Source organism: Rattus norvegicus, chromosome 17, assembly GCF_021556685.1.
Source record: "Rattus norvegicus strain SHRSP/BbbUtx chromosome 17, alternate assembly SHRSP_T2T, whole genome shotgun sequence".
Lineage (NCBI taxonomy): Eukaryota > Metazoa > Chordata > Mammalia > Rodentia > Muridae > Rattus > Rattus norvegicus.
This window is the reverse complement of record NC_141550.1, coordinates 51,171,408-51,196,180: the sequence shown is the minus strand read 5'-3', so window position 1 is coordinate 51,196,180 and position 24,773 is coordinate 51,171,408. Positions and strand designations below refer to the sequence as shown.

Sequence of the window (24,773 nt, the reverse complement as noted above, 5' to 3'; positions counted from 1 at the left end):
GACACTAGTCTGTGTAAGTGTCTGCCTTTCACCTCTCACACAGGTCAATAGATATAGTATATATTTTTAGGAAAATACCATATACATATATATGTACATATATATATATATACATACACATTATATATAGAGATACAGATACATGTAAATAGATAGATTTAGATATAGATATAGATAAAGATATAGATATAGATGATATAGATATAGATAGAGATAGAGATAGAGATAGATAGAGATAGAGATAGAGATAGAGATAGAGATAGAGGTAGAGGTAGAGATAGAGATAGAGATATAGATATAGATATAGATATAGATATAGATATAGATATAGATATAGATATAGATATAGATAGATATAGATATAGGAAGCAAATAGCCTGCTCAACTTTCTTACAGAAATCCCAACTAGTTAGCAACAGAAGTCGGTAAACAACATCAACGTTTCTGGAAAAGAACTGATGTGAACTCAATGTATAAACTATTCTTTTGTCTCAAAATGCCAGTTGGGAGATGGAGAGGTAACTTAGTACAAGTGCTTTCTGTTATTACAGGGGTCACGGGTTTGGTTCCCATTACCCACATGAAGGCTTATAACTGCCCGTAACTCCAGTTCCAGGGGATTCATGCCTTCTCTGGCTTCTGTGGGCACTGTATGTATGTTCTTACATACACATATGCAGGCAAAATATTCACAGAAATAAAACTAAAATTTTAACATTTACATGTAAAACTGTATTTGGGATATAGTTTTCTTCTATGGTTTTGTCCTCTCATCTGGCTCGGTGGCTCTGAGTGGGCCATTGATAGTTGTTCTGATCACCAACAGTCTTTCATCCTCTGGAACAGAGTTCATGTGTGCTCAGGAAATGCATGCCTGGACTCTTGAGTCTTGGACATGGTAGTGAGTCGGGTCTGGTAGGACTTTCAGCTGGGCTCCAGAACATTTCTGGACATTCCTCTCCTCCTATTGGGGTGAGCAACCTGAGTTTACCAAACTGCCTTCAGGGGACACTTTTTCTTTTTTCCAGATTTTCCAAATACCAGATTTTAGTTACTGCTTTCTACTGTAAATAAGGAATGCATGATTCCATGGGAGATAGAATTGTATAATTTTATTTTCTTATATGTGAGAAAAAGGAAGTTGAAGCCATTTCCTAGTAGGCACCACCCTGATAGAGAATCCTGATGTTAAGAGCTCGTTTCTTCACTAGCCATGCAGGGCTTGGGTCACCATCTTTAAATTTTGGTTGGTACATTTCCATTGCCATTGCTAAACAGTATTCTCCCTCAAGAAACCACAAATTATTGAAGAAGTGGCCTTGGCATTTCTGAGAACAGAGGCACCTTGGTGACTTATCATACCAGTTTCATCAGAATTAAACCTCTGAGAATCACACACAAAAAAGGAGAGACTTAATTCTGAGAATACATTTCCTGGTAAGTTAGAAAAGTAGCTGGTTTGTGGCGTGACCCAGCCCTCTTTACCTTTTACCATTCCCACTGTCTGTTTACACTTTCCAGTCATCACTACCTAACAGAAGAGAAGAATTTGTGAAGGAAACTTACAAACTATTGGATGATACAAAACTTCCCTAAGGAATCCATGTTATCTTTCTAAGATAAGAGTTCCTAACTGGCTTATTGCACTGAAGCTCAAGAGAGGCTCACGTATTTGTAGAAGCTCTGAACAATGTGTCAGGCACATCGTGGGTCAAAATATTTGCCAAAGGGACAAAACTCGTAGTAATTCCCTCAGGTAAGGAAGCTGTTGTGTTGTTATCTTAGAGTGAATAATGAGTTTTTTTCTTGTTTCTAGAAAAGCAATAACAATGATGATCAGCCACATCTGACCACAACTTCACATTTATGAGTTACTGGATATAGAAAGAAAGCCACATTGTAAACGATTTCTTCCTTCCTTGTCAGTTAGCAAACTGAAATCCGGCATTTAAAATTCTCAGACAAGATGGCAGTTAGAATTCTGGGAGAACTGTTTATGCTATTTACCAATATTGCATCAGGTTACCCTTTTGTAGAATATCTTTTAAGTGGGGCTCCTCAAAGTGGAATTTTATAATTCTTCTCTGTATATTTGGAGAATTGCATTAGATTCTTTTCTTCAGAGACCTGCAATATCCCTATTCTTGATTATAATACATGCCTAAGTACAGTGAAAACTTCTTACAGAAAATTCTAAGGATGTCAACACATCTATCTCATATACCTGACAGCTTCAGGTAGTGTGGGAACAGACAGAATTGGCTCTGAGACACTAAGATGCTGTCCGAATAAGGCCGGGTTTAGTGGCATGTGCATCTTCCAGATGGCATTTGAGTCCCAGGTCCATGGAAAGACCCTTCATGGCTCTGCATCTGCCTTTGACCATCTATGCTCTCAAGTAGCAAATAGCTTTTCCTCAGACTGGAAGAGGTAAAAAGGGTAGCTGAGACATAAACTTTGCACTGAAGAGCTTCCCGATGCTGTGATTAAGCCTCACAAGGTCTTGGACTGTGGCTTCTAGAAAGTCAAGCGGCCCTGGTTTACTTGATTCCTTAATTTGTGTAATAGCTATAGCTTTTTAAAGCCCAAATCTAGGATGAGCCTTTCACATCTCAAACCATAAAAGATCTGAAACACTTGTGGGTGGAAGCATTTTGAATGAATGATTCTTGAAATGTGGACCAGGAAAAATTAGAGAATGTGGCCACAAGTAATTAAAGAGAAAAATAACACTAGAAAACATTTTGAAGGCTAGATGTTAAGGGAGTGTGTGTATCTGCAGTCATTATGCTACATTATTATACACGTGTATTTCTGTATTGGTATCAAATTTGTTGGAAATACTGAAGAATCTAAAAGAAGGTAAGCTGTACTAAATAGCACTCCTTAGCTTATAATTCACAGCTGCCTCTACTCTCATGAAGATAGAAATAACCACACGTTAGCATGTTCTGGTTCATAGTGCAGAATTAAATTCAATGCTCAGAAAACTGTCAGGGAATCTTCAAGTCAAAAGGAGATTTTCCAAACAAGGAATAGCTTATGAGATCATCATTAAGAATTCATATCCTGACCCGCGGATCCCGGCCCGCAGCAGCTCTCTGCTCCCAGACCCGGTGAGAGAGAGACCCAACCGCCTGGTCAGGTGGGCACTCCTGAGGCTGCAGAGCGGAAGAGACCACCAACACTGCTCACCCCTGCCCACATCCCTGGCCCAAGAGGAAACTGTATAAGGCCTCTGGGTTCCCGTGGGGGAGGGCCCAGGAGCGGCAGGACCCCTGCCACAGACACCGCCGGACCCTGAAGGAAACAGACCGGATAAACAGTTCTCTGCACCCAAATCCCGTGGGAGGGAGAGCTAAACCTTCAGAGAGGCAGACAGGCCTGGGAAACCAGAAGAGACTGCTCCCTGCACACACATCTCGGACGCCAGAGGAAAAAGCCAAAGACCATCTGGAACCCTGGTGCACTGAAGCTCCCGGAAGGGGCGGCACAGGTCTTCCTGGTTGCTGCCGCTGCAGAGAGCCCCTGGACAGCACCCCACGAGCAAACCTGAGCCTCGGGACCACAGGTAAGACCAAATTTTCTGCTGCAAGAAAGCTGCCTGGTGAACTCAAGACACAGGAACAGCTGAAGACCTGTAGAGAGGAAAAACTACACGCCCGAAAGCAGAACACTCTGTCCCCATAACTGACTGAAAGAGAGGAAAACAGGTCTACAGCACTCCTGACACACAGGCTTATAGGACAGTCTAGCCACTGTCAGAAATAGCAGAACAAAGTAACACTAGAGATAATCTGATGGCGAGAGGCAAGCGCAGGAACCCAAGCAACAGAAACCAAGACTACATGCCATCATCGGAGCCCAATTCTCCCACCAAAACAAACATGGAATATCCAAACACACCAGAAAAGCAAGATCTAGTTTCAAAATCATATTTGATCATGATGCTGGAGGACTTCAGGAAAGACCTGAACACACTTAGGGAAGCACAGGAAAACATTAATAAACAAGTAAAAGCCTACAGAGAGGAATCGCAAAAATCCCTGAAAGAATTCCAGGAAAACACAAACAAACAGTTGAAGGAATTAAAAATGGAAATAGAAGCAATCAAGAAAGAACACATGGAAACAACCCTGGATATAGAAAACCAAAAGAAGAGACAAGGAGCTGTAGATACAAGCTTCACCAACAGAATACAAGAGATGGAAGAGAGAATCTCAGGAGCAGAAGATTCCATAGAAATCATTGACTCAACTGTCAAAGATAATGTAAAGCGGAAAAAGCTACTGGTCCAAAACATACAGGAAATCCAGGACTCAATGAGAAGATCAAACGTAAGGATAATAGGTATAGAAGAGAGTGAAGACTCCCAGCTCAAAGGACCAGTAAATATCTTCAACAAAATCATAGAAGAAAACTTCCCTAACCTAAAAAAAGAGATACCCATAGACATACAGGAAGCCTACAGAACTCCAAATAGATTGGACCAGAAAAGAAACACCTCCCGTCACATAATTGTCAAAACACCAAACGCACAAAATAAAGAAAGAATATTAAAAGCAGTAAGGGAAAAAGGTCAAGTAACATATAAAGGGAGACCTATCAGAATCACACCAGACTTCTCGCCAGAAACTATGAAGGCCTGAAGATCCTGGACTGATGTTATACAGACCCTAAGAGAACACAAATGCCAGCCCAGATTACTGTAACCAGCAAAACTCTCAATTAACATTGATGGAGAAACCAAGATATTCCATGACAAAACCAAATTTACACAATATCTTTCTACAAATCCAGCACTACAAAGGATAATAAATGGTAAAGCCCAACATAAGGAGGCAAGCTATACCCTAGAAGAAGCAAGAAACTAATCGTCTTGGCAACAAAACAAAGAGAATGAAAGCACACAAACATAACCTCACATCAAATATGAATATAACGGGAAGCAATAATCACTATTCCTTAATATCTCTCAATATCAATGGCCTCAACTCCCCAATAAAAAGACATAGATTAACAAACTGGATACGCAACGAGGACCCTGCATTCTGCTGCCTACAGGAAACACACCTCAGAGACAAAGACAGACACTACCTCAGAGTGAAAGGCTGGAAAACAACTTTCCAAGCAAATGGTCAGAAGAAGCAAGCTGGAGTAGCCATTCTAATATCAAATAAAATCAATTTCCAACTAAAAGTCATCAAAAAAGATAAGGAAGGACACTTCATATTCATCAAAGGAAAAATCAACCAAGATGAACTCTCAATCCTAAATATCTATGCCCCAAATACAAGGGCACCTACATATGTAAAAGAAACCTTACTAAAGCTCAAAACACACATTGCACCTCACACAATAATAGTGGGAGATTTCAACACCCCACTCTCATCAATGGACAGATCATGGAAACAGAAATTAAACAGTGATGTAGACAGACTAAGAGAAGTCATGAGCCAAATGGACTTAACGGATATTTATAGAACATTCTATCCTAAAGCAAAAGGATATACCTTCTTCTCAGCTCCTCATGGTACTTTCTCCAAAATTGACCATATAATTGGTCAAAAAACGGGCCTCAACAGGTACAGAAAGATAGAAATAATCCCATGCGTGCTATCGGACCACCACGGCCTAAAACTGGTCTTCAATAACAATAAGGGAAGAATGCCCACATATACGTGGAAATTGAACAATGCTCTACTCAATGATAACCTGGTCAAGGAAGAAATAAAGAAAGAAATTAAAAACTTTTTAGAATTTAATGAAAATGAAGATACAACATACTCAAACTTATGGGACACAATGAAAGCTGTGCTAAGAGGAAAACTCATAGCGCTGAGTGCCTGCAGAAAGAAACAGGAAAGAGCATATGTCAGCAGCTTGACAGCACACCTAAAAGCTCTAGAACAAAAAGAAGCAAATATACCCAGGAGGAGTAGAAGGCAGGAAATAATCAAACTCAGAGCTGAAATCAACCAAGTAGAAACAAAAAGGACCATAGAAAGAATCAACAGAACCAAAAGTTGGTTCTTTGAGAATATCAACAAGATAGATAAACCCTTAGCCAGACTAACGAGAGGACACAGAGAGTGTGTCCAAATTAACAAAATCAGAAATGAAAAGGGAGACATAACTACAGATTCGGAGGAAATTCAAAAAATCATCAGATCTTACTATAAAAACCTATATTCAACAAAATTTGAAAATCTTCAGGAAATGGACAATTTCCTAGACAGATACCAGGTATCGAAGTTAAATCAGGAACAGATAAACCAGTTAAACAACCCCATAACTCCTAAGGAAATAGAAGCAGTCATTAAAGGTCTCCCAACCAAAAAGAGCCCAGGTCCAGACGGGTTTAGTGCAGAATTCTATCAAACCTTCATAGAAGACCTCATACCAATATTATCCAAACTATTCCACAAAATTGAAACAGATGGAGCCCTACCGAATTCCTTCTATGAAGCCACAATTACTCTTATACCTAAACCACACAAAGACACAACAAAGAAAGAGAACTTCAGACCAATTTCCCTTATGAATATCGACGCAAAAATACTCAATAAAATTCTGGCAAACCGAATTCAAGAGCACATCAAAACAATCATCCACCATGATCAAGTAGGCTTCATCCCAGGCATGCAGGGATGGTTTAATATACGGAAAACCATCAACGTGATCCATTATATAAACAAACTGAAAGAACAGAACCACATGATCATTTCATTAGATGCTGAGAAAGCATTTGACAAAATTCAACACCCCTTCATGATAAAAGTCCTGGAAAGAATAGGAAGTCAAGGCCCATACATAAACATAGTAAAAGCCATATACAGCAAACCAGTTGCTAACATTAAACTAAATGGAGAGAAACTTGAAGCAATCCCACTAAAATCAGGGACTAGACAAGGCTGCCCACTCTCTCCCTACTTATTCAATATAGTTCTTGAAGTTCTAGCCAGAGCAATCAGACAACAAAAGGAGATCAAAGGGATACAGATCGGAAAAGAAGAGGTCAAAATATCACTATTTGCAGATGACATGATAGTATATTTAAGTGATCCCAAAAGTTCCACCAGAGAACTACTAAAGCTGATAAACAACTTCAGCAAAGTGGCTGGGTATAAAATTAACTCAAATAAATCAGTTGCCTTCCTCTATACAAAAGAAAAACAAGCCGAGAAAGAAATTAGGGAAACGACACCCTTCATAATAGACCCAAATAATATAAAGTACCTCGGTGTGACTTTAACCAAGCAAGTAAAAGATCTGTACAATAAGAACTTCAAGACACTGAGGAAAGAAATTGAAGAAGACCTCAGAAGATGGAAAGATCTCCCATGCTCATGGATTGGCAGGATTAATATGGTAAAAATGGCCATCTTACCAAAAGCAATCTACAGATTCAATGCAATCCCCATCAAAATACCAATCCAATTCTTCAAAGAGTTAGACAGAACAATTTGCAAATTCATCTGGAATAACAAAAAACCCAGGATAGCTAAAGCTATCCTCAACAATAAAAGGACTTCAGGGGGAATCACTATCCCTGAACTCAAGCAGTATTACAGAGCAATAGTGATAAAAACTGCATGGTATTGGTACAGAGACAGACAGATAGACCAATGGAATAGAATTGAAGACCCAGAAATGAACCCACACACCTATGGTCACTTGATTTTTGACAAAGGAGCCAAAACCATCCAATGGAAAAAAGATAGTATTTTCAGCAAATGGTGCTGGTTCAACTGGAGGGCAACATGTAGAAGAATGCAGATCGATCCATCCTTATCACCCTGTACAAAGCTTAAGTCCAAGTGGATCAAGGACCTCCACATCAAACCAGACACACTCAAACTAATAGAAGAAAAACTAGGGAAGCATCTGGAACACATGGGCACTGGAAAAAATTTCCTGAACAAAACACCAATGGCTTATGCTCTAAGATCAAGAATCGACAAATGGGATCTCATAAAACTGCAAAGCTTCTGTAAGGCAAAGGACACTGTGGTTAGGACAAATCGGCAACCAACAGATTGGGAAAAGATCTTTACCAATCCTACAACAGATAGAGGCCTTATATACAAAATATACAAAGAACTCAAGAAGTTAGACCGCAGGGAAACAAATAACCCTATTAAAAAATGGGGTTCAGAGCTAAACAAAGAATTCACAGCTGAGGAATGCCGAATGGCTGAGAAACACCTAAAGAAATGTTCAACATCTTTAGTCATAAGGGAAATGCAAATCAAAACAACCCTGAGATTTCACCTCACACCAGTGTGATTGGCTAAGATCAAAAACTCAGGTGACAGCAGATGCTGGCGAGGATGTGGAGAAAGAGGAACACTCCTCCATTGTTGGTGGGATTGCAGACTGGTAAAACCATTCTGGAAATCAGTCTGGAGGTTCCTCAGAAAATTGGACATTGAACTGCCTGAGGATCCAGCCATACCTCTCTTGGGCATATACCCAAAAGATGCCTCAACATATAAAAGAGACACGTGCTCCACAATGTTTATCGCAGCCTTATTTATAATAGCCAGAAGCTGGAAAGAACCCAGATGCCCTTCAACAGAGGAATGGATACAGAAAATGTGGTACATCTACACAATGGAATATTACTCAGCTATCAAAAACAACGAGTTTATGAAATTCGTAGGCAAATGGTTGGAACTGGAAAATATCATCCTGAGTGAGCTAACCCAATCACAGAAAGACATACATGGTATGCACTCATTGATAAGTGGCTATTAGCCCAAATGCTTGAATTACCCTAGATCCCTAGAACAAACGAAACTCAAGACGGATGATCAAAATGTGAATGCTTCACTCCTTCTTTAAATGAGGAAAAAGAATACCCTTGGCAGGGAAGGGAGAGGCAAAGATTAAAACAGAGACTGAAGGAACACCCATTCAGAGCCTGCCCCACATGTGGCCCATACATATACAGCCACCCAATTAGACAAGATGGATGAAGCAAAGAAGTGCAGACCGACAGGAGCCGGATGTAGATCGCTCCTGAGAGACACAGCCAGAATACAGCAAATATAGAGGCGAATGCCAGCAGCAAACCACTGAACTGAGAATAGGTCCCCTAATGAAGGAATCAGAGAAAGAACTGGAAGAGCTTGAAGGGGCTCGAGACCCCAAAAGTACAACAATGCCAAGCAACCAGAGCTTCCAGGGACTAAGCCACTACCTAAAGACTATACATGGACTGACCCTGGACTCTGACCCCATAGGTAGCAATGAATATCCTAGTAAGAGCACCAGTGGAAGGGGAAGCCCTGGGTCCTGCTAAGACTGAACCCACAGTGAACTAGTCTATGGGGGGAGGGCGGCAATGGGGGGAGGGTTGGGAGGGGAACACCCATAAGGAAGGGGAGGGGGGAGGGGGATGTTTGCCCGGAAACCGGGAAAGGGAATAACACTCGAAATGTATATAAGAAATACTCAAGTTAATAAAAAAAAAAAAAGAATTCATATCCTGGGGTTGGGAATGCTGCTCAGTGGTAGAATTCTTGCCTATCATGCCAGAGGCCCCAAGCCAGAGGAAAACATGAATTTAGTTTGTAAAATAACTCAGTCATTTATTAGTTGCAGTTGGATCCTAGTAAGAATTCATGTTATAATCCACCTAGATACCAATCACTGCATTCATCTGAATCACAAAATGCCTATAATATTATTGAATATGTATTTATTAAATGTTCAAATATATGAATACTGTAATTGGTTCATAAAAAGTGAAGAAATATTTAAAAATGTAATTACATGCTAGGTAAAAAAGCTGCTTTATACTTTGAAGGGAACAGATTTCTTCTTATAGTTTTTAAGGTTCCTATCAATCATAGAAGAATTGTTAAGATATATAAATAAGCACAAACACTTATGGCCATTTTTCTGTAGAATTTCCAATCATTTGTCTGGGTATATTTTAATAGTATTTACACAATCAGGGTAGAGTAGGTACACAATACTGATTCTGGGTGTTTTTTTTCTTGGTACTGTGCTACAAAGATTCTACTCAACTGCTGTTCTTAAAATTAATATTCTCATTCATGGTTGGCCTGTACCTTAAAGATAATGACCTCCACCTTTAATGGGTCACTCTGTAAGATTAATATAAAGACATTAAGTATTTTTAGTAGAAGTTGTGGATTTGTTCTTGTTTTCTCCAAATTCAAAAGACTACAAGTCATTCAAAGAGAAGCTTTAGAACAATGCAGCTCCCAAACCAAGAGTGGATTAGATGTGGAAATGAGATGCTGTACACTAGGGACTATATAATTGGCAGTAGAGATCCATGGGCACGACCAAGGGCTCAACCCAATGGGCAAAATGTACTTGGAAGGAGATAGCAACTAAAATAGACAACCTACTTTGAGATTCAGCATAGTAGAAAGTGGGCTACTTGAATTTCAAATGCATGGGAGAATGACTTACTCCATCAGTCTAAGAGACAAAGACATTTACTAATTGTGTATCTGTAAAGTGGGAGCAAAAGTAAGTCTGTGCAACCTATGGTAGGCAGAGGTCTATAGTGGGTGCTAGTCTTAATTTGTCTTCCAAGCACTATGCACAGTTTGTGTCAAATCCATTCAACATCCAAGACTCCCTAACAATTTTCTTTTTATATTTTATATTTTCTGCAGACAAACTCATTGACTCAGACATTTCTCCCAAGCCTATTATTTTTCTTCCATCTGTTGCTGAAACAAATCTCGTTAAGGGTGGGACATATCTTTGTCTCCTTGAGAAATTCTTTCCTGACATTATAAAGGTATACTGGAAAGAAAAGGATGATGATATAATTCTGGAATCTCAAGAGGGAAACACCATAAGAACTAATGACAGATGCATGATATTCAGCTGGCTGACAGTGACAGAAGATTCAATAGATAAAAAACACAGATGTATTGTCAAACACGAAAACAACAAAGGAGGAGTTGACCAAGAGATTCTGTTTCCTCCGATAGACAAAGGTATGTGTAAGTTAAGGTACATACAACTTTTCATATGTAAGGGGAATAGTCCTGTTGTTATAGTATATATTTATAAAAATAAAGCGTGAATCTTTCTTCAATCTTATAACATCGTAAGCACAGAACCATGCTGTTCTGTCCCAGAGAATGCTACAGGTGGGCAAAACTAGCAGAATATTTGCTTTCAATTTACTTAACCTTAGCGACACTATGCAAAACATGAATATCGTATCATATTTTTTTTTTGGTTCTTTTTTTCGGAGCTGGGGACCGAACCCAGGGCCTTGCGCTTCCTAGGCAAGCGCTCTACCACTGAGCTAAATCCCCAACCCCATCGTATCATATTTTTAATAATTACTGCCTGGTTTAAATGAGTAAACATACCCTACAGCATCTAGTAACTCAGTGCATGCAATGCAGTTTCTGTCTTGCTGCCTTTGCTCGATGCAGACATAAGAACAATGGAGCTCTTTCAGAAATGTTCTTCCTGTGAAACAAACAGAATTACCTACTTGGATTTTGACACACTAAATTTGGGTTACAGAAAGTTTTTAACTGACAAGATAGTGCTCACACAAAATATTTACAGTCAACAACAACAAAAATAGGTCAGTTTGGCCCCTGAAGATGTATGCTAGCCTTGAGATTTTCTAATTTTTGTTTTACATGGCATGTTACACGCAATCATAATTTAAGTTTGGATGAGGCTAACATACATAGCACATCTCTGTTTCCCACGTTCAGCAGATTTCTTGCCATTGGTAAAGGCAGCCACTTGGGTTGGCATTTGCTATGTCTTTTGCATGCCAGACAGAGTGAGTGAGTGAGTGAGTGAGTGAGTGACTGACTGACTGACTGACTGACTGACTGACTAACTGACTGACTGACTGACTGACTGAGATGAGTGGGTGTAAAGAGTTTAGGATGAGTTAGTGTCCCCGTGGCTGCAGAGGAGAGAGCCTGCACTCTGTTCCTCATCATTTAAAATCATGCATTTTTCAGATACCACTTCCTAGGCATTTTCACATAGCTCAGCAGAGAGCCGAATGGGCAAAGACTAGTGGTGGGCCTCTAGGTAGCTCACGGTGTGCGTATGTTATCATCCTATTTTTTTTTATTGACTTGAGTATTTCTTATTTACATTTCAAGTGTTATTCCCTTTCCCGGTTTCCGGGCAATCATCCCCCTAATCCCTCCCCCTCCCCTTCTTTATGGAGTTCCCCTCCCCATCCTCCCCACATTTATGCCCTCTCCCCAACAATCACGTTCACTGGGGGTTCAGTCTTAGCAGGACCAAGGGCTTCCTCTTCCACTGGTGATCTTACTAGAATATTCATTGCTACCTATGAGGTCAGAGTCCAGTGTCCAGGGTCAGCCCATGTATATAGTCTTTAGGTAGTGGCTTAGTCCCTGGAAGCTCTGGATGCTTGGCATTGTTGTACATATGGGGTCTCAAGCCCCTTCAAGCTCTTCCAGTTCTTTCTCTGATTCCTTCAACGGGGGTCCCGTTCTCAGTTCAGTGGTTTGCTGCTGGCATTCGCCTCTGTATTTGCTGTATTCTGGCTGTGTCTCTCAGGACAGATCTACATCCGGATCCTGTCGGCCTGCACTTCTTTGCTTCATCCATCTTGTCTAATTGGATGGCTGTATATGTATGGGCCACATGTGGGGCAGGCTCTGAATGGGTGTTCCTTCTGTCTCTGTTTTAATCTTTGCCTCTCTATTCCCTGCCAAGGGTATTCTTGTTGCCCCTTTTAAATAAGGAGTGAAGCATTCACATTTTGATCATCTGTTTTGAGTTTCATTTGTTCTAGGCATCTAGGGTAATTCAAGCATTTGGGCTAATAGCCATTTATCAATGAGTGCATACCATGTGTGTTTTTCTGTGATTGGGTTGCCTCACTCAGGATGATATTTTCCATTTCCAACCATTTGCCTACAAATTTCATGAAGTCATTGTTTTTGATAGCTGAGTAATATTCCATTGTGTAGATGTACCACATTTTCTGTATCCATTCCTCTGTTGAAGGGCATCTGGGTTCTTTCCAGCTTCTGGCTATTATAAATAAGGCTGCGATAAACATAGTGGAGCACGAGTCTTTTTTATATGTTGGGGCATCTTGTTGGTATATGCCCAAGAGAGGTACAGCTGGATCCTCAGGCAGTTCAATGTCCAATTTTCTGAGGAACCTCCAGACTGATTTCCAGAATGGTTGTACCAGGCTGCAATCCCACCAACAATGGAGGAGTGTTCCTCTTTCTCTGTATCCTCGCCAGCATCTGCTGTCACCTGAGGTTTTTTTTTTTTTTTTTTATTAACTTGAGTATTTCTTATATACATTTCAAGTGTTATTCCCTTTCCCGGTTTCCGGGCAAACATCACCCTCCCCCCTTCCCCTTCCTTATGGGTATTCCCCTCCCAGCCCTCCCCCCATTGCCGCCCTCCCCCCAACAATCTAGTTCACTGGGGGTTCAGTCTTAGCAGGACCCAGGGCTTCCCCTTCCACTGGTGCTCTTACTAGGATATTCATTGCTACCTATGAGGTCAGAGTCCAGGGTCAGTCCATGTATAGTCTTTGTCACCTGAGTTTTTGATCTTAGCCATTCTCACTGGTGTGAGGTGAAATCTCAGGGTTGTTTTGATTTGCATTTGCCTTATGACTAAAGATGTTGAACATTTCTTTAGGTGTTTCTCAGCCATTCGGCATTCCTCAGCTGTGAATTCTTTGTTTAGCTCTGAACCCCATTTTTTAATAGGGTTGTTTGTCTCCCTGCAGTCTAACTTCTTGAGTTCTTTGTATATTTTGTATATAAGGCCTCTATCTGTTGTAGGATTGGTAAAGATCTTTTCCCAATCTGTTGGTTGCCGATTTGTCCTAACCACAGTGTCCTTTGCCTTACAGAAGCTTTGCAGTTTTATGAGATCCCATTTGTTGATTTTTGATCTTAGAGCATAAGCCATTGGTGTTTTATTCAGGAAAAATTTTCCAGTGCCCATGTGTTCCAGATGCTTCCCTAGTTTTTCTTCTATTAGTTTGAGTGTATCTGGTTTGATGTGGAGGTCCTTGATCCACTTGGACTTAAGCTTTGTACAGGGTGATAAGCATGGATCGATCTGCATTCTTCTACATGTTGACCTCCAGTTGAACCAGCACCATTTGCTGAAAATGCTATCTTTTTTCCATTGGATGCTTTTGGCTCCTTTGTCAAAAATCAAGTGCCCATAGGTGTGTGGGTTCATTTCTGGGTCTTCAATTCTGTTCCATTGGTCTATCTGTCTGTCTCTGTACCAACACCATGCAGTTTTTATCCCTATTGCTCTGTAATACTGCTTGAGTTCATGGATAGTGATTCCCCCTGAAGTCCTTTTATTGTTGAGGATAGCTTTAGCTATCCTGGGTTTTTTGTTATTCCAGATGAATTTGCAAATTGTTCTGTCTAACTCTTTGAAGAATTGGATTGGTATTTTGATGGGGATTGCATTGAATCTGTAGATTGCTTTTGGTAGAATGGCCATTTTTACTATATTAATCCTGCCAATCCATGTGCATGGGAGATCTTTCCATCTTCTGAGTTCTTCAATTTCTTTCTTCAGAGTCTTGAAGTTCTTATTGTACAGATCTTTTACTTGCTTGGTTAAAGTCACAACGAGGTAATTTATATTATTTGGATCTAGTGTGAAGGGTGTCGTTTCCCTAATTTCTTTCTCGGCTTGTTTCTCTTTTGTGTAGAAGAAGGCTACTGATTTATTTGAGTTAATTTTATACCCAGCCACTTTGCTGAAGTTGTTTATCAGCTTTAGTATTTCTCTGGTGGAACTTTTGGGATCCCTTAAATATACTATCATATCATCTGCAAATAGTGATATTTTGACTTCTTCCTTTCTGATCTGTATCCCCTTGACCTCCTTTTATTGTCTGATTGCACTGGCTAGAACTTCAAGAACTATATTGAATAAGTAGGGAGAGAGTGGGCAGCCTTGTCTAGTCCCTGATTTTAGTGGGGTTGCTTCAAGTTTCTCTCCATTTAGTTTAATGTTAGCAACTGGTTTGCTGTATATGGCTTTTACTATGTTTAGGTATTGGCCTTGAATTCCTATTTGAAAGCATTTTTAAGGCCTTAGAGTGACAGAGAAAAGTAATTCGTTTATTTTCTCACATGTGGTTAAGAAGCCTCTTCAATCTAATGGAGAAACATACAAATGGCAAAACCTGATGACATCTTTGCCATTTGTGCATCAGATGTCCTCAGTAAGTCCTTGTCCTCTGGGATACTTTGTTTTAACCTATGGTTATCATGGAGAGAAAATGAATTAACAGTAATGAAAGAAGTTGTTTGCTGCAGCCTAGCAAATCATTACAAGATAGCCCCGTATTCTTCTTCTAGCTTAAAGAGATAGTGGCAAGATAAATATACAAAGCAGAAAGCTAACATAACCATTTTATTAGTTTGATTATGTTATAACCTTTCTAGTGGTCAGGAAAAAATGAAAGAACAGTAAAACCCTTGGGGATGAAGCTGTACAGACAAGACATTTCACTTACTAAAATCTGCTTACAGCAAAGTTTAAAGCAAGCATCTGCCATGTGCATCTCCTGGCAGGAAAGAGATCAAGGGCATTTTCTGTAACATGATTCAACGGACTTTCACATGCTGCCTCCAGGGTATGTTTTGTCTTGATAGTTGAAGCTTCAAAGGCATACAGTGAGATAGAACTTAGTGATGTGCTTATAAAAGTACATGAAGCTGGTCTCTAAGACTGCAGTTACCTTTGGGTAAGAGTTTAGAAACATTTAGATTATATTATTAGTAATTCTAGTCTTTGTACCTCAATAGGTACATGGTGATAGTGATTTTTGTTTTTTCAGGTAATAAAGTCACTCAAAGGGAAAAAAAGCAGACTTTTAGAGCCATCAGGGAGACCTTGAAGATAGAAACCAAACATGATCATATTTATATTTTATATTTTCATTAAGACACCCATACGTGTGTGTGTGTGTGTGTGTGTGTGTGTGTGTGTGTGTGTGTACTCAAGTGCATTTCCCTGCACACTGAACCTCTTCAATAAAATCGAATAGTGGAAAGAAATGCATACCTATGAGAACACATGTACCAAAAAGAAAAAAAGAAGCTCAAATAACATATGTATTCTTTTCCAACATCATTTAAAATAATTAAACACCATATTAATTTTACTTTTAAAAACTCATAATTCTATCTCTCTTATCGCAAGTTTTATACAGAAAACTAAAAATATAACTCGGATTATCTGCATATCCCCATAAATAACTGCCCACGGACTTTAATGTTATAATTAGAATTTATATCTAAGCAGGTTTCTTTCTTTTACTTCTTTTTTTAGATAGAATCTTACTTTGTATCCTCTCTGGATAGACCAGGCTTCTCATACTGTGACAGGAAAGCTAAGTGCGTGCAGGCCCATAGATCCACTAATACGCTGTTTACTTCTCCATTGAGCACGCATTAGTACATCTTCTCTTTGGTTGCAGACAGTGTTCTAGGACCTAGTACACAGGAAATAGGGCTGACAGGGAAGTGTTGGGAATTACACTGAGTTATGATAAACGTGTAATCATTGTGACCTTCAACAGGTTCACATGTAGAATTATCATATATGAATGTCACCAACTAAATTACATACAATGCAGCAAATGTTTCTGGGATTGCGAGCCTCACAGTTTAATGGCTGTCCTTCTTTCCACACTAAATTTTTATGCACACGTGTGCAAATATGTATATTCATGTTTCTATATACATATCTACAAATACGGTAAAATAGTAGCCATAGATAGCTGATTAGTGTTTGCTTTTCTTTCCTTTAGCTGCCAACATCATTACTCCCACAAAATCTGCTTTGAAGACTGAGAGCGGTAAGTTTCAGATTGTCTTGTCCTCCTTCTAGTCATTTTACCTTTTGAATTTATCCTGCTCTAGGTAGAAAAAACAAGATGACTGAATTTTGCAGAAGAGACTGAGTGCTGAGTGACATTTAAAGCAATCAATCATTTCCTTGGCATCATATTAACAAATGAGAGTCCTATGAGATGCTCTGAATGATTGTTGCTGAGATGTCTATCTGCTTCTCCTTTCTTCACATATTTCCCTCATGAAATTTCTCCTTTGATGTTCTCTCTGGCTAACATTGTCTTTCTTTCTTCCTTATGGTGTGTAGGATTTTAAGATCCTTCAACAGTGCTGGTTTACTGGCTGGCCACAGAGTGTTTCCTTTTGTGCTTAAAAGATTTTGAGATACTATTTTCTAGATCCCACTGCATACTTTATCAGCAGATTTTTGAGTTTTGAAGAGGGTCTCTGCTGGGAGCTCTGAAAGCCTGATGTGTGCCTCTGTGACTTGGTATTTTTCTTCTGCAGCCTTTCATGGATTCTTTCTATTGTAGTTTTCCTATCTTGGCTTTAACGGATCATGCAGAAGTCCTTTTCTGATTGTATTTGGAATTTTAAATACCTCTTGTGCTTGGATGTTGATATCTTTCCCAGGTTTGAGAATGTTCTATCAGTGTTTCAGTGAATACATGTTGAGACCTATAGCTAGTTTTTTTCTGGTTTAACTTAGCTATTCTTCTTACCCCATAGTTTCTCAGATTTAATCTCTTGATCATTTATCAGAATTCATGAATTTGTGGTCATGCTTATTTTTCATTATTGATGTCTAAGTGTAATATATTCTCAAACAAGTATCCTATTCCAAATATTTTTATTTTGATTGAAAAATATCAATTCACTACATGTTTGATGAAATTTACAAAAGTATTTCCCCTCATATCCTATTTATTAAATTCACTTTCAAATCACACACACACACACACACACACACACACACACACACATTTTCAAATCTTTTAAACATTGACCCTCTCATTCACTGTTATGAGTTACATAAGCTCTTTAAAATTTATTTCTTAATTTGTAGTTAGGATATCTAGAATTCAACTCCCTTTAGTATTACAGGAGAATTAAACATGATGATGCCCAAGATGCATTTATCCAGTCCCGGAGCAGTTGTGGTCACAGGACAGGCAGCAGCTCTTACGAATACTCATGAGCATGTCCACAAGCACCTGGCCTTCAGAAACCAAGCATCTGCATGGGAAATTTGGAGAAATTAGCTGTGGCTGCCTTCCTCTGCTTAGCTAGAAATTGGCCTAAATCAGATTCCCTCAAGGACATATGATTTTTTTGTTGTTGTTGTTGACTCTAAGTTTAGACACATTCTTTGTAGGTAGAACATAAGATATTGGAAATCTGAAATCAGCCGATTTGAAATTCCTTCCATTGACCATATCTTTGTGCAACATTCTGGCAATTTTGTGCATGGAATTTTGGATAGAGAAAAAAAAAAGCAGGCAGTCTTGAATATAATATTTCAGGTGTGATTAAAAAATGTATACTTCAAAATATGTACTTTCGTATCTTTGTGTGTTAAACTATACAATAACCATTACCTACAAAATCTCAAAGTAACGTCAATTATTCTTGGAATTTCTAGCCTCATACTTTTTTAATATGACTTCTCTGGTGTCTGTGACAATACTTAATATATATTAATTCACGCACACACACACACACACACACACACACACACACACAGAGTCAAATAATAAACATGAATAGCTAACTGGTACCTTAATTTCTTTTAGCTTTCACAACTATTAATGTCAATCCCAGAGAGAGTGTTTTCAGACATGAAAATGGTAAGTTTGAATATATGCTTGCCTTTACCTCTTGAAAAAGTGTTTTTCTTCTATAACCTCATCTTCTGAACCTTCTTGGATTAACGCTAAAAAGACAAATGAAAACAATCGCTAACTGCAGTAGAAGAGTGTGAGTTGCATTTTAAATCAATCTTTTCCTCCATGTCACTATAGATCAAAAACAATTTCTATCTGAAACTTTACCAAATAGACTTTTTTCCACTATCAGAAAGATTTCCACTGAAATGCTCAGCCCTGGTAGTTAAAAACCAAAAAGTAATTTCCTAAGAAATATTAAGATGCACCAAGTAAGTGCTGTAACGCTTGTATTCCTAGCTCTTGGGGGTAGAGGAAGAAGAATGAAGAATTCAAGATGAGCCTGTGATAGATGACAGTGTCTTTGTTAAATGTTTTCATGTGTTCATGGGATTGAGGGGGGTCTGAGAGAGAGTATGTGTTCAAATTCATGTGTGTATATATATGCATATATACACACATGCATGCATGATAGAGGAAAACCTTTGGTGTCATCCTCTGAAATACTAAACACCTTCTTTAAGACAGGTCTTTCATTAAGCTAGACTGCCTGGCCATCTAGACTAAGGGAGCCTGTCTTTCTCTGATTATACAGCACAGTGATTACCAGAAGGCACCCAGGCCTAGCATTTTTAAGTGTATTCTGGAGATCAAACTTAGATTCTTATATTTTCAAAACAAGCACTTTTACCAATGGATTTATTTCCCAACCAATGACCTTGACTTTAAAAAAAATCATGTAAGATTTTTTTACTATCTCATTTAAGCCTTTTCTTTTCTCAAACATGGAATTATTCAGAATTTAACTTATTTAAGTGCTAGTGTGGAATTAAATACAATGAATGTGAATTGTTTAATACATTGCCTGGTATAGCAATCATCAGCTTACAAGTATGAACATTCATTATCAATTGTCTGACAATCTCTCCCTCTCCAACTCTCTCTCTCTGTCTCTCTGTCTCTCTGTCTCTCTGCCTCTCTCTCTCTCTCTCTCTCTCTCTCTCTCTCTCTCTCTCTCTCTCTCTGTCACACACACACACAGACACACACAATGCCCATGGTAACTCACTAGAACATATTCTCCTTTCTCCTAGTTAACAAAGCTACTGTTCTGGAAGCTTGCTTGAAAGGAAGGAAGGGTAAGTTGTCCTTTCATCTCTTTACCATTATCTTATCACAGAGAACACAATCTCAATCATGTTAAATTTGAACTCTGCTTGAAAGAAAAGCCATAATGGCTGGAACTGCAATTTAGACTAAGTGATACTGTAATTTAACCCATCATTTCCTACTCATCAACAATTTGTCTTCATACAATACAATTTTGATTAGGGGCTATAGATTTTTTACTTTTTTTTAATCCCATTTCCTAATACCTACAGAGTCCACTTTAGGCAAAAGGCCCTTGAGCTGGGTTCTGTATGTATATCTCGTGTATCTCTCATACGCACACTGCAATAGTTTTCTCCATTGTTCAAATTTGGCTAGTGAGCTAATACTAAGTCCTCTGTACATGAACACATTCAGATCTGGGGTGCAACTCAGATCATCAAATGGCAACTTGATCTCTCACTCAGTTTTGCATTTCCCTCTAAATCACAGAATAAGGTGCTGACTTCTGTGCAATGCTATATGCATGGGGAAGAACATGGGCTTCAAACCATATCAGACTAGTGGTCCAGTCATTCTAATGATCCACCACTCATCTGCATGACTGATTTCCATTCTGTAAGCAAAGGCTGCTTCACCTGGTCATGGAGAATGATTGCCCTAAGTCTGCACTGACAGAGATGAGCACCATGGTGTCAGATGCCCAGCATGTTTACCAGATTTAGTGAGCAGACTGAGTGCTAGTTTCTGGTCCTTTTTCCTAATATATACACTAAAATGATACTCATATATTTATTCTAGGGCTAACTGCTCTTCCATTTCCTCAGGGCCATGAGCTCAGAATATGAGGTGCCACACGAGGAATGGACCTGACCAAGGACAGAGTTAAAACATTTCATTACTTGAGATCTCTTATCTTAAGGCCAGAAAGAACCATGGCCTTGACTCTTTAAGTAGTTACTGTGGCTCCCCAATTCAATCATTGCTTTAATTGACAACAGCATGCATTTCTTATAAAATTCCAATTACCCGTTAGTTATACACTAGTGAGAGCCTTGAGAGAGATGGGTGACAGTCTTGGGAAACCTGGATTGACAGGTCACCTCAGGCTTTTCTGCAGTGCCCTATTCTATAATTGCCTGTGCATCCCACTGTGCTACATTGGGCTTCCTTAGTCAGTGTCTCCTGAAGGAGCACAGCAGGCTTCATCTACAGTGCTTCCGATGTTCTATGCTGTATTTGTGCTCATATATTTATGCCTGGGATGAGAGTTATACCTGGAGGTATATAAAGAATTAGGTAACATTTCTTCCAAGTCACTTCTGTAAACAAAGACTTAGGCTGTAGGTTACTCATTATGTATTAAGCAAACTATTTTTTTTTCTGTGCTCTCTGATTGCAAGTAGAAATGAAAATTCTTCCTCCACCAAAATCTATTACTTTATTAAAAATGTGAAACTTTCACTGCTAAGATATCAGAATATTATTTAAAATTTGCTTTGTACATGATGCATATTATCTGTTATTATTTCGATATGCCAACAGTGAAAATTTCTAAACTTTTCCCCACTTAAGCTTCAAATGGGTCCGTCTATTCCGAGTGTAGTTTCTTTTGTTAGTAGTAGGAAGGTTATAAACGAACTTCTCAAGGATTGTTTTTAATCTGACTTCTAAGATGAGTCTTTTTGCCTGTTCTGCTAAGAGTGGTAGGTGTTGGGTTGTCCCTCAATGCAGGTCACCAGGAAAAACAGTTGATGAAGTGTGCTGTTTTGTCAAAAGAGCCGATGAAACTAACTCCAGGATTCTTTTAGATATGCTGCAGCTTCAAGTCACCACCACCTCTGCCTTCTACGTCTACCTCATCCTGTTCTTCAAGAGTGTGGTCCACTTGGCCTTCGTTGTGTTCTGTCTGTTCAGAAGAGTACCTATGCCTTGTGATGGCCAACATTCCTAGTGGATGATGAAACAGGAAGGTCATGCTATCTTCATCCTTCCTACATCTCAATATCTGCTGAGGGTCTAGCTTGGCTTGCTTGCTGACTTTGATGTCCACAAGGACACATATGTGTGGTTTTGTATCATTACTATAATTCTCAGAGCAGAGAAATCAACTTCACTCTATAACAAATAGTAGCTTCCAAGCACCCAATCGTCCTGACCCATCCTCTCTCAGTCCCTCTAGTAGCCCTAGCAACACAGGCCCAATGTATATAAACTCCAGTTCCTAGTCACCCCACTTCATGCCCTAGAACCAGATAGTGCCCCCAAAGCCTTTACTTCATATGCTCTAAATAACTTTATTAGGATTTAAATTTTGTGTTTTGTTTTATAAAATATAATAAAAAAATCCAGCCTAATTTTAATGTGATGTGTGTTTTTATTTGTGACAGTGATTGAAGGTTCAAAGAAACATAACAAACTGAACTAGGACATGTCTGTTGGTAATCTAATCTTAAATCCTAAATCTCAGATGACAGTTGGGAAAATATTCTGAAACAGTGGGTCCTAGGACCTGCAGCCAAGAGGAAAAGCCAAGGGGACTGCTCTCTCAGGGGAAACTAGGTCATTTGGTTTAAGTCATTCCCATGGAAACAGAAAGTATGCTGTGTGATCAACTCTGTGCCTGTTTCACAGTATCATGCTTCCCAGTCGTCACATAGTTCCCATGAGAGCTATCCAAACCCCAGAGAGGAAAGCAAATGGGAGAGATGAAAACATGAATTGTAGACCTGAGTACCTAGGTTTCAACTCTGGATTCAGAATTTAGAATCTGTGTGTGATCAAATACCGAACCATAGTTTCCTCCTGTAAAAGAAAGTTAGAGTGATGTGTTCTCTGGAGGTGTGCATATTACATGAGTTAATAAAGTTCTGTGCTGGCCAGTCCTTGAGAGCCTGGGGCTATGTTCCAGATTTTACCTTAGAAATACTGGATACCACACGCATACCTCACACAAAGGCACAGGCTTAGCTTCTACCAAGGCACCAGGCAAATTGCGTTTCTCTAAGAGTGCACTGATGTGGGTACAATTCTATCCTATAGAGCATTTAAATTCACTTTCCATTAACAGTAAAGTTTAAAAGGAGTTTGATCTCAATTCAGTGCATTTGTTTTGTAGACATAGATAATTTATGAATTATGTGCCTTCCTCTAAGTTACTCTCATTTGAGAAAAATAAAGCAAATGGCTTGAATCATCCCCAAGAATTTCCTGAAGGGCTTAAATGTCTGTTTTCCTTACACATACACATACACGTACACGTACACGTACACATACGCATTGTTCATCGATTCTCAGTCCTTCTTTGGGAAAGGCTCTGCTTTACTCTGGCATCACAGTAGTCTTCCCCTCTGCCATCAGTAGAAGCTCTGCCTTTACCCGTGAGTACCTACCATGCCCTTGCTCTGTCTGGGAGAGCACTAATGAAGTGGGCTATGGGCTGCAGGTAGCACAGGGACTACTAATGCTCTCAGGATGTGAACAGCATTCTGACACTTACCTCTTCCACACTCAGTGGGCTCTGAAGTTCTTAAACTTGCCACATGAAAGATTCAGGTGAAGCCAAGCACATTTCTGAGGAGGAAGAGAGTTGTGCATCCGTCTTCATCTAAGGCTTGTTCACCAAAATTGATACATATAGGAAAGCCATGTGCTTTGATGGTAGGATTCTAGACCAGAAATCATACCTCAAAAAATTTTAAGAGTCTAAGAGAGTTGTTCTCTTAGTCTTTCCCTCCCACAGTGATCTATCAACATGTATATTTAATTACAAAATCCCATGATTGATAATTCTGTAAAAATTTCTAATCATTGTAAATATCTTTTCCTTAAACATTTTTCAATATTTGAAAGCATTCATTTGACCCGCGGATCCCGGCCCGCAGCAGCTCTCTGCTCTGAAACCCCGTGGGAGAGAGACCTCACCGCCTGGTCAGGTGGGCACTCCTGAGGCTGCAGAGTGGAGGAGACCACCAACATTGCCCACCCCTGCCCACATCCCTGGCCCAAGAGGAAAATGTATAAGGCCTCTGGGTTCCCGTAGGGGAGGGCCTAGGAGCAGCAGGACCCCTGCACCTGAGACACCGCCGGAACCTGAAGGAAACAGACAGGATAAACAGTTCTCTGCACCCAAATCCCGTGGGAGGGAGAGCTAAACCTACAGAGAGGCAGACACACCTGGGAAACCAGAATAGACTGCACTCTGCACACATCCAGACACCAGAGGAAAACACCAAACGCCATCTGGAACCCTGGTGCACAAAGGCTCCCGGAAAGAGCGGCGCAGATCTTCCCGGTTGCTGCTGCCGCAGAGAGGACTTAGGCAGTACCCCACGAGCAAACTTGAGCCTGGAAACCACAGGTAAGACCAACTTTTCCGCTGCAAGAAACCTGCCTGGTGAACTCAGGACACACAGAGGCAAAATTCCTCTAGGACCGGGCACTTCCTGTGTTTACCGGAAGTCCCACACCTGCGGATCCTGGCCCGCAGCAGCTCTCTGCTCCCAAACCCCGTGGGAGAGAGACCTCACCGCCTGGTCAGGTGGGCACACCAGAGGCTGCAGAGCGGAGGAGACCACCAACACTGCCCACCCCTGCCCACATCCCTGGCCCAAGAGGAAACTGTATAAGGCCTCTGGGTTCCTATAGGGGAGGGCCCAGGAGCGGCAGGACCCCTGCGCCTGAGACACTGCCGGAACCTGAAGGAAACAGACCAGATAAACAGTTCTCTGCACCCAAATCCCGTGAGAGGGAGAGCTAAACCTTCAGAGAGGCAGACACGCCTGGGAAACCAGAAGAGACTGCACTCAGCACACACGTCTCGGACACCAGAGGAAAACACCAAACGCCATCTGGAACCCTAGTGCACGGAAGCTCCCAGAAAGGGCGGCGCATATCTTCCTGG

General features: G+C 40.0%; 1 gene segment (V, D, J or C); it reads left to right on the top strand.

The window, feature by feature from the left end:
* LOC148000169 (T-cell receptor gamma chain C region 5/10-13-like) overlaps positions 1 to 22,225 on the top strand; it is a 34,366-nt gene extending 12,141 nt beyond the window's left edge. The window contains 7 exon segments of the C gene segment in view: positions 511 to 518; positions 1,700 to 1,756; positions 10,662 to 10,991; positions 16,835 to 16,882; positions 18,671 to 18,724; positions 19,855 to 19,899; positions 21,682 to 22,225. Of these exon segments, the coding sequence occupies positions 511 to 518; positions 1,700 to 1,756; positions 10,662 to 10,991; positions 16,835 to 16,882; positions 18,671 to 18,724; positions 19,855 to 19,899; positions 21,682 to 21,824 (685 nt within the window).
* Positions 22,226 to 24,773: the final 2,548 nt, after the last annotated feature.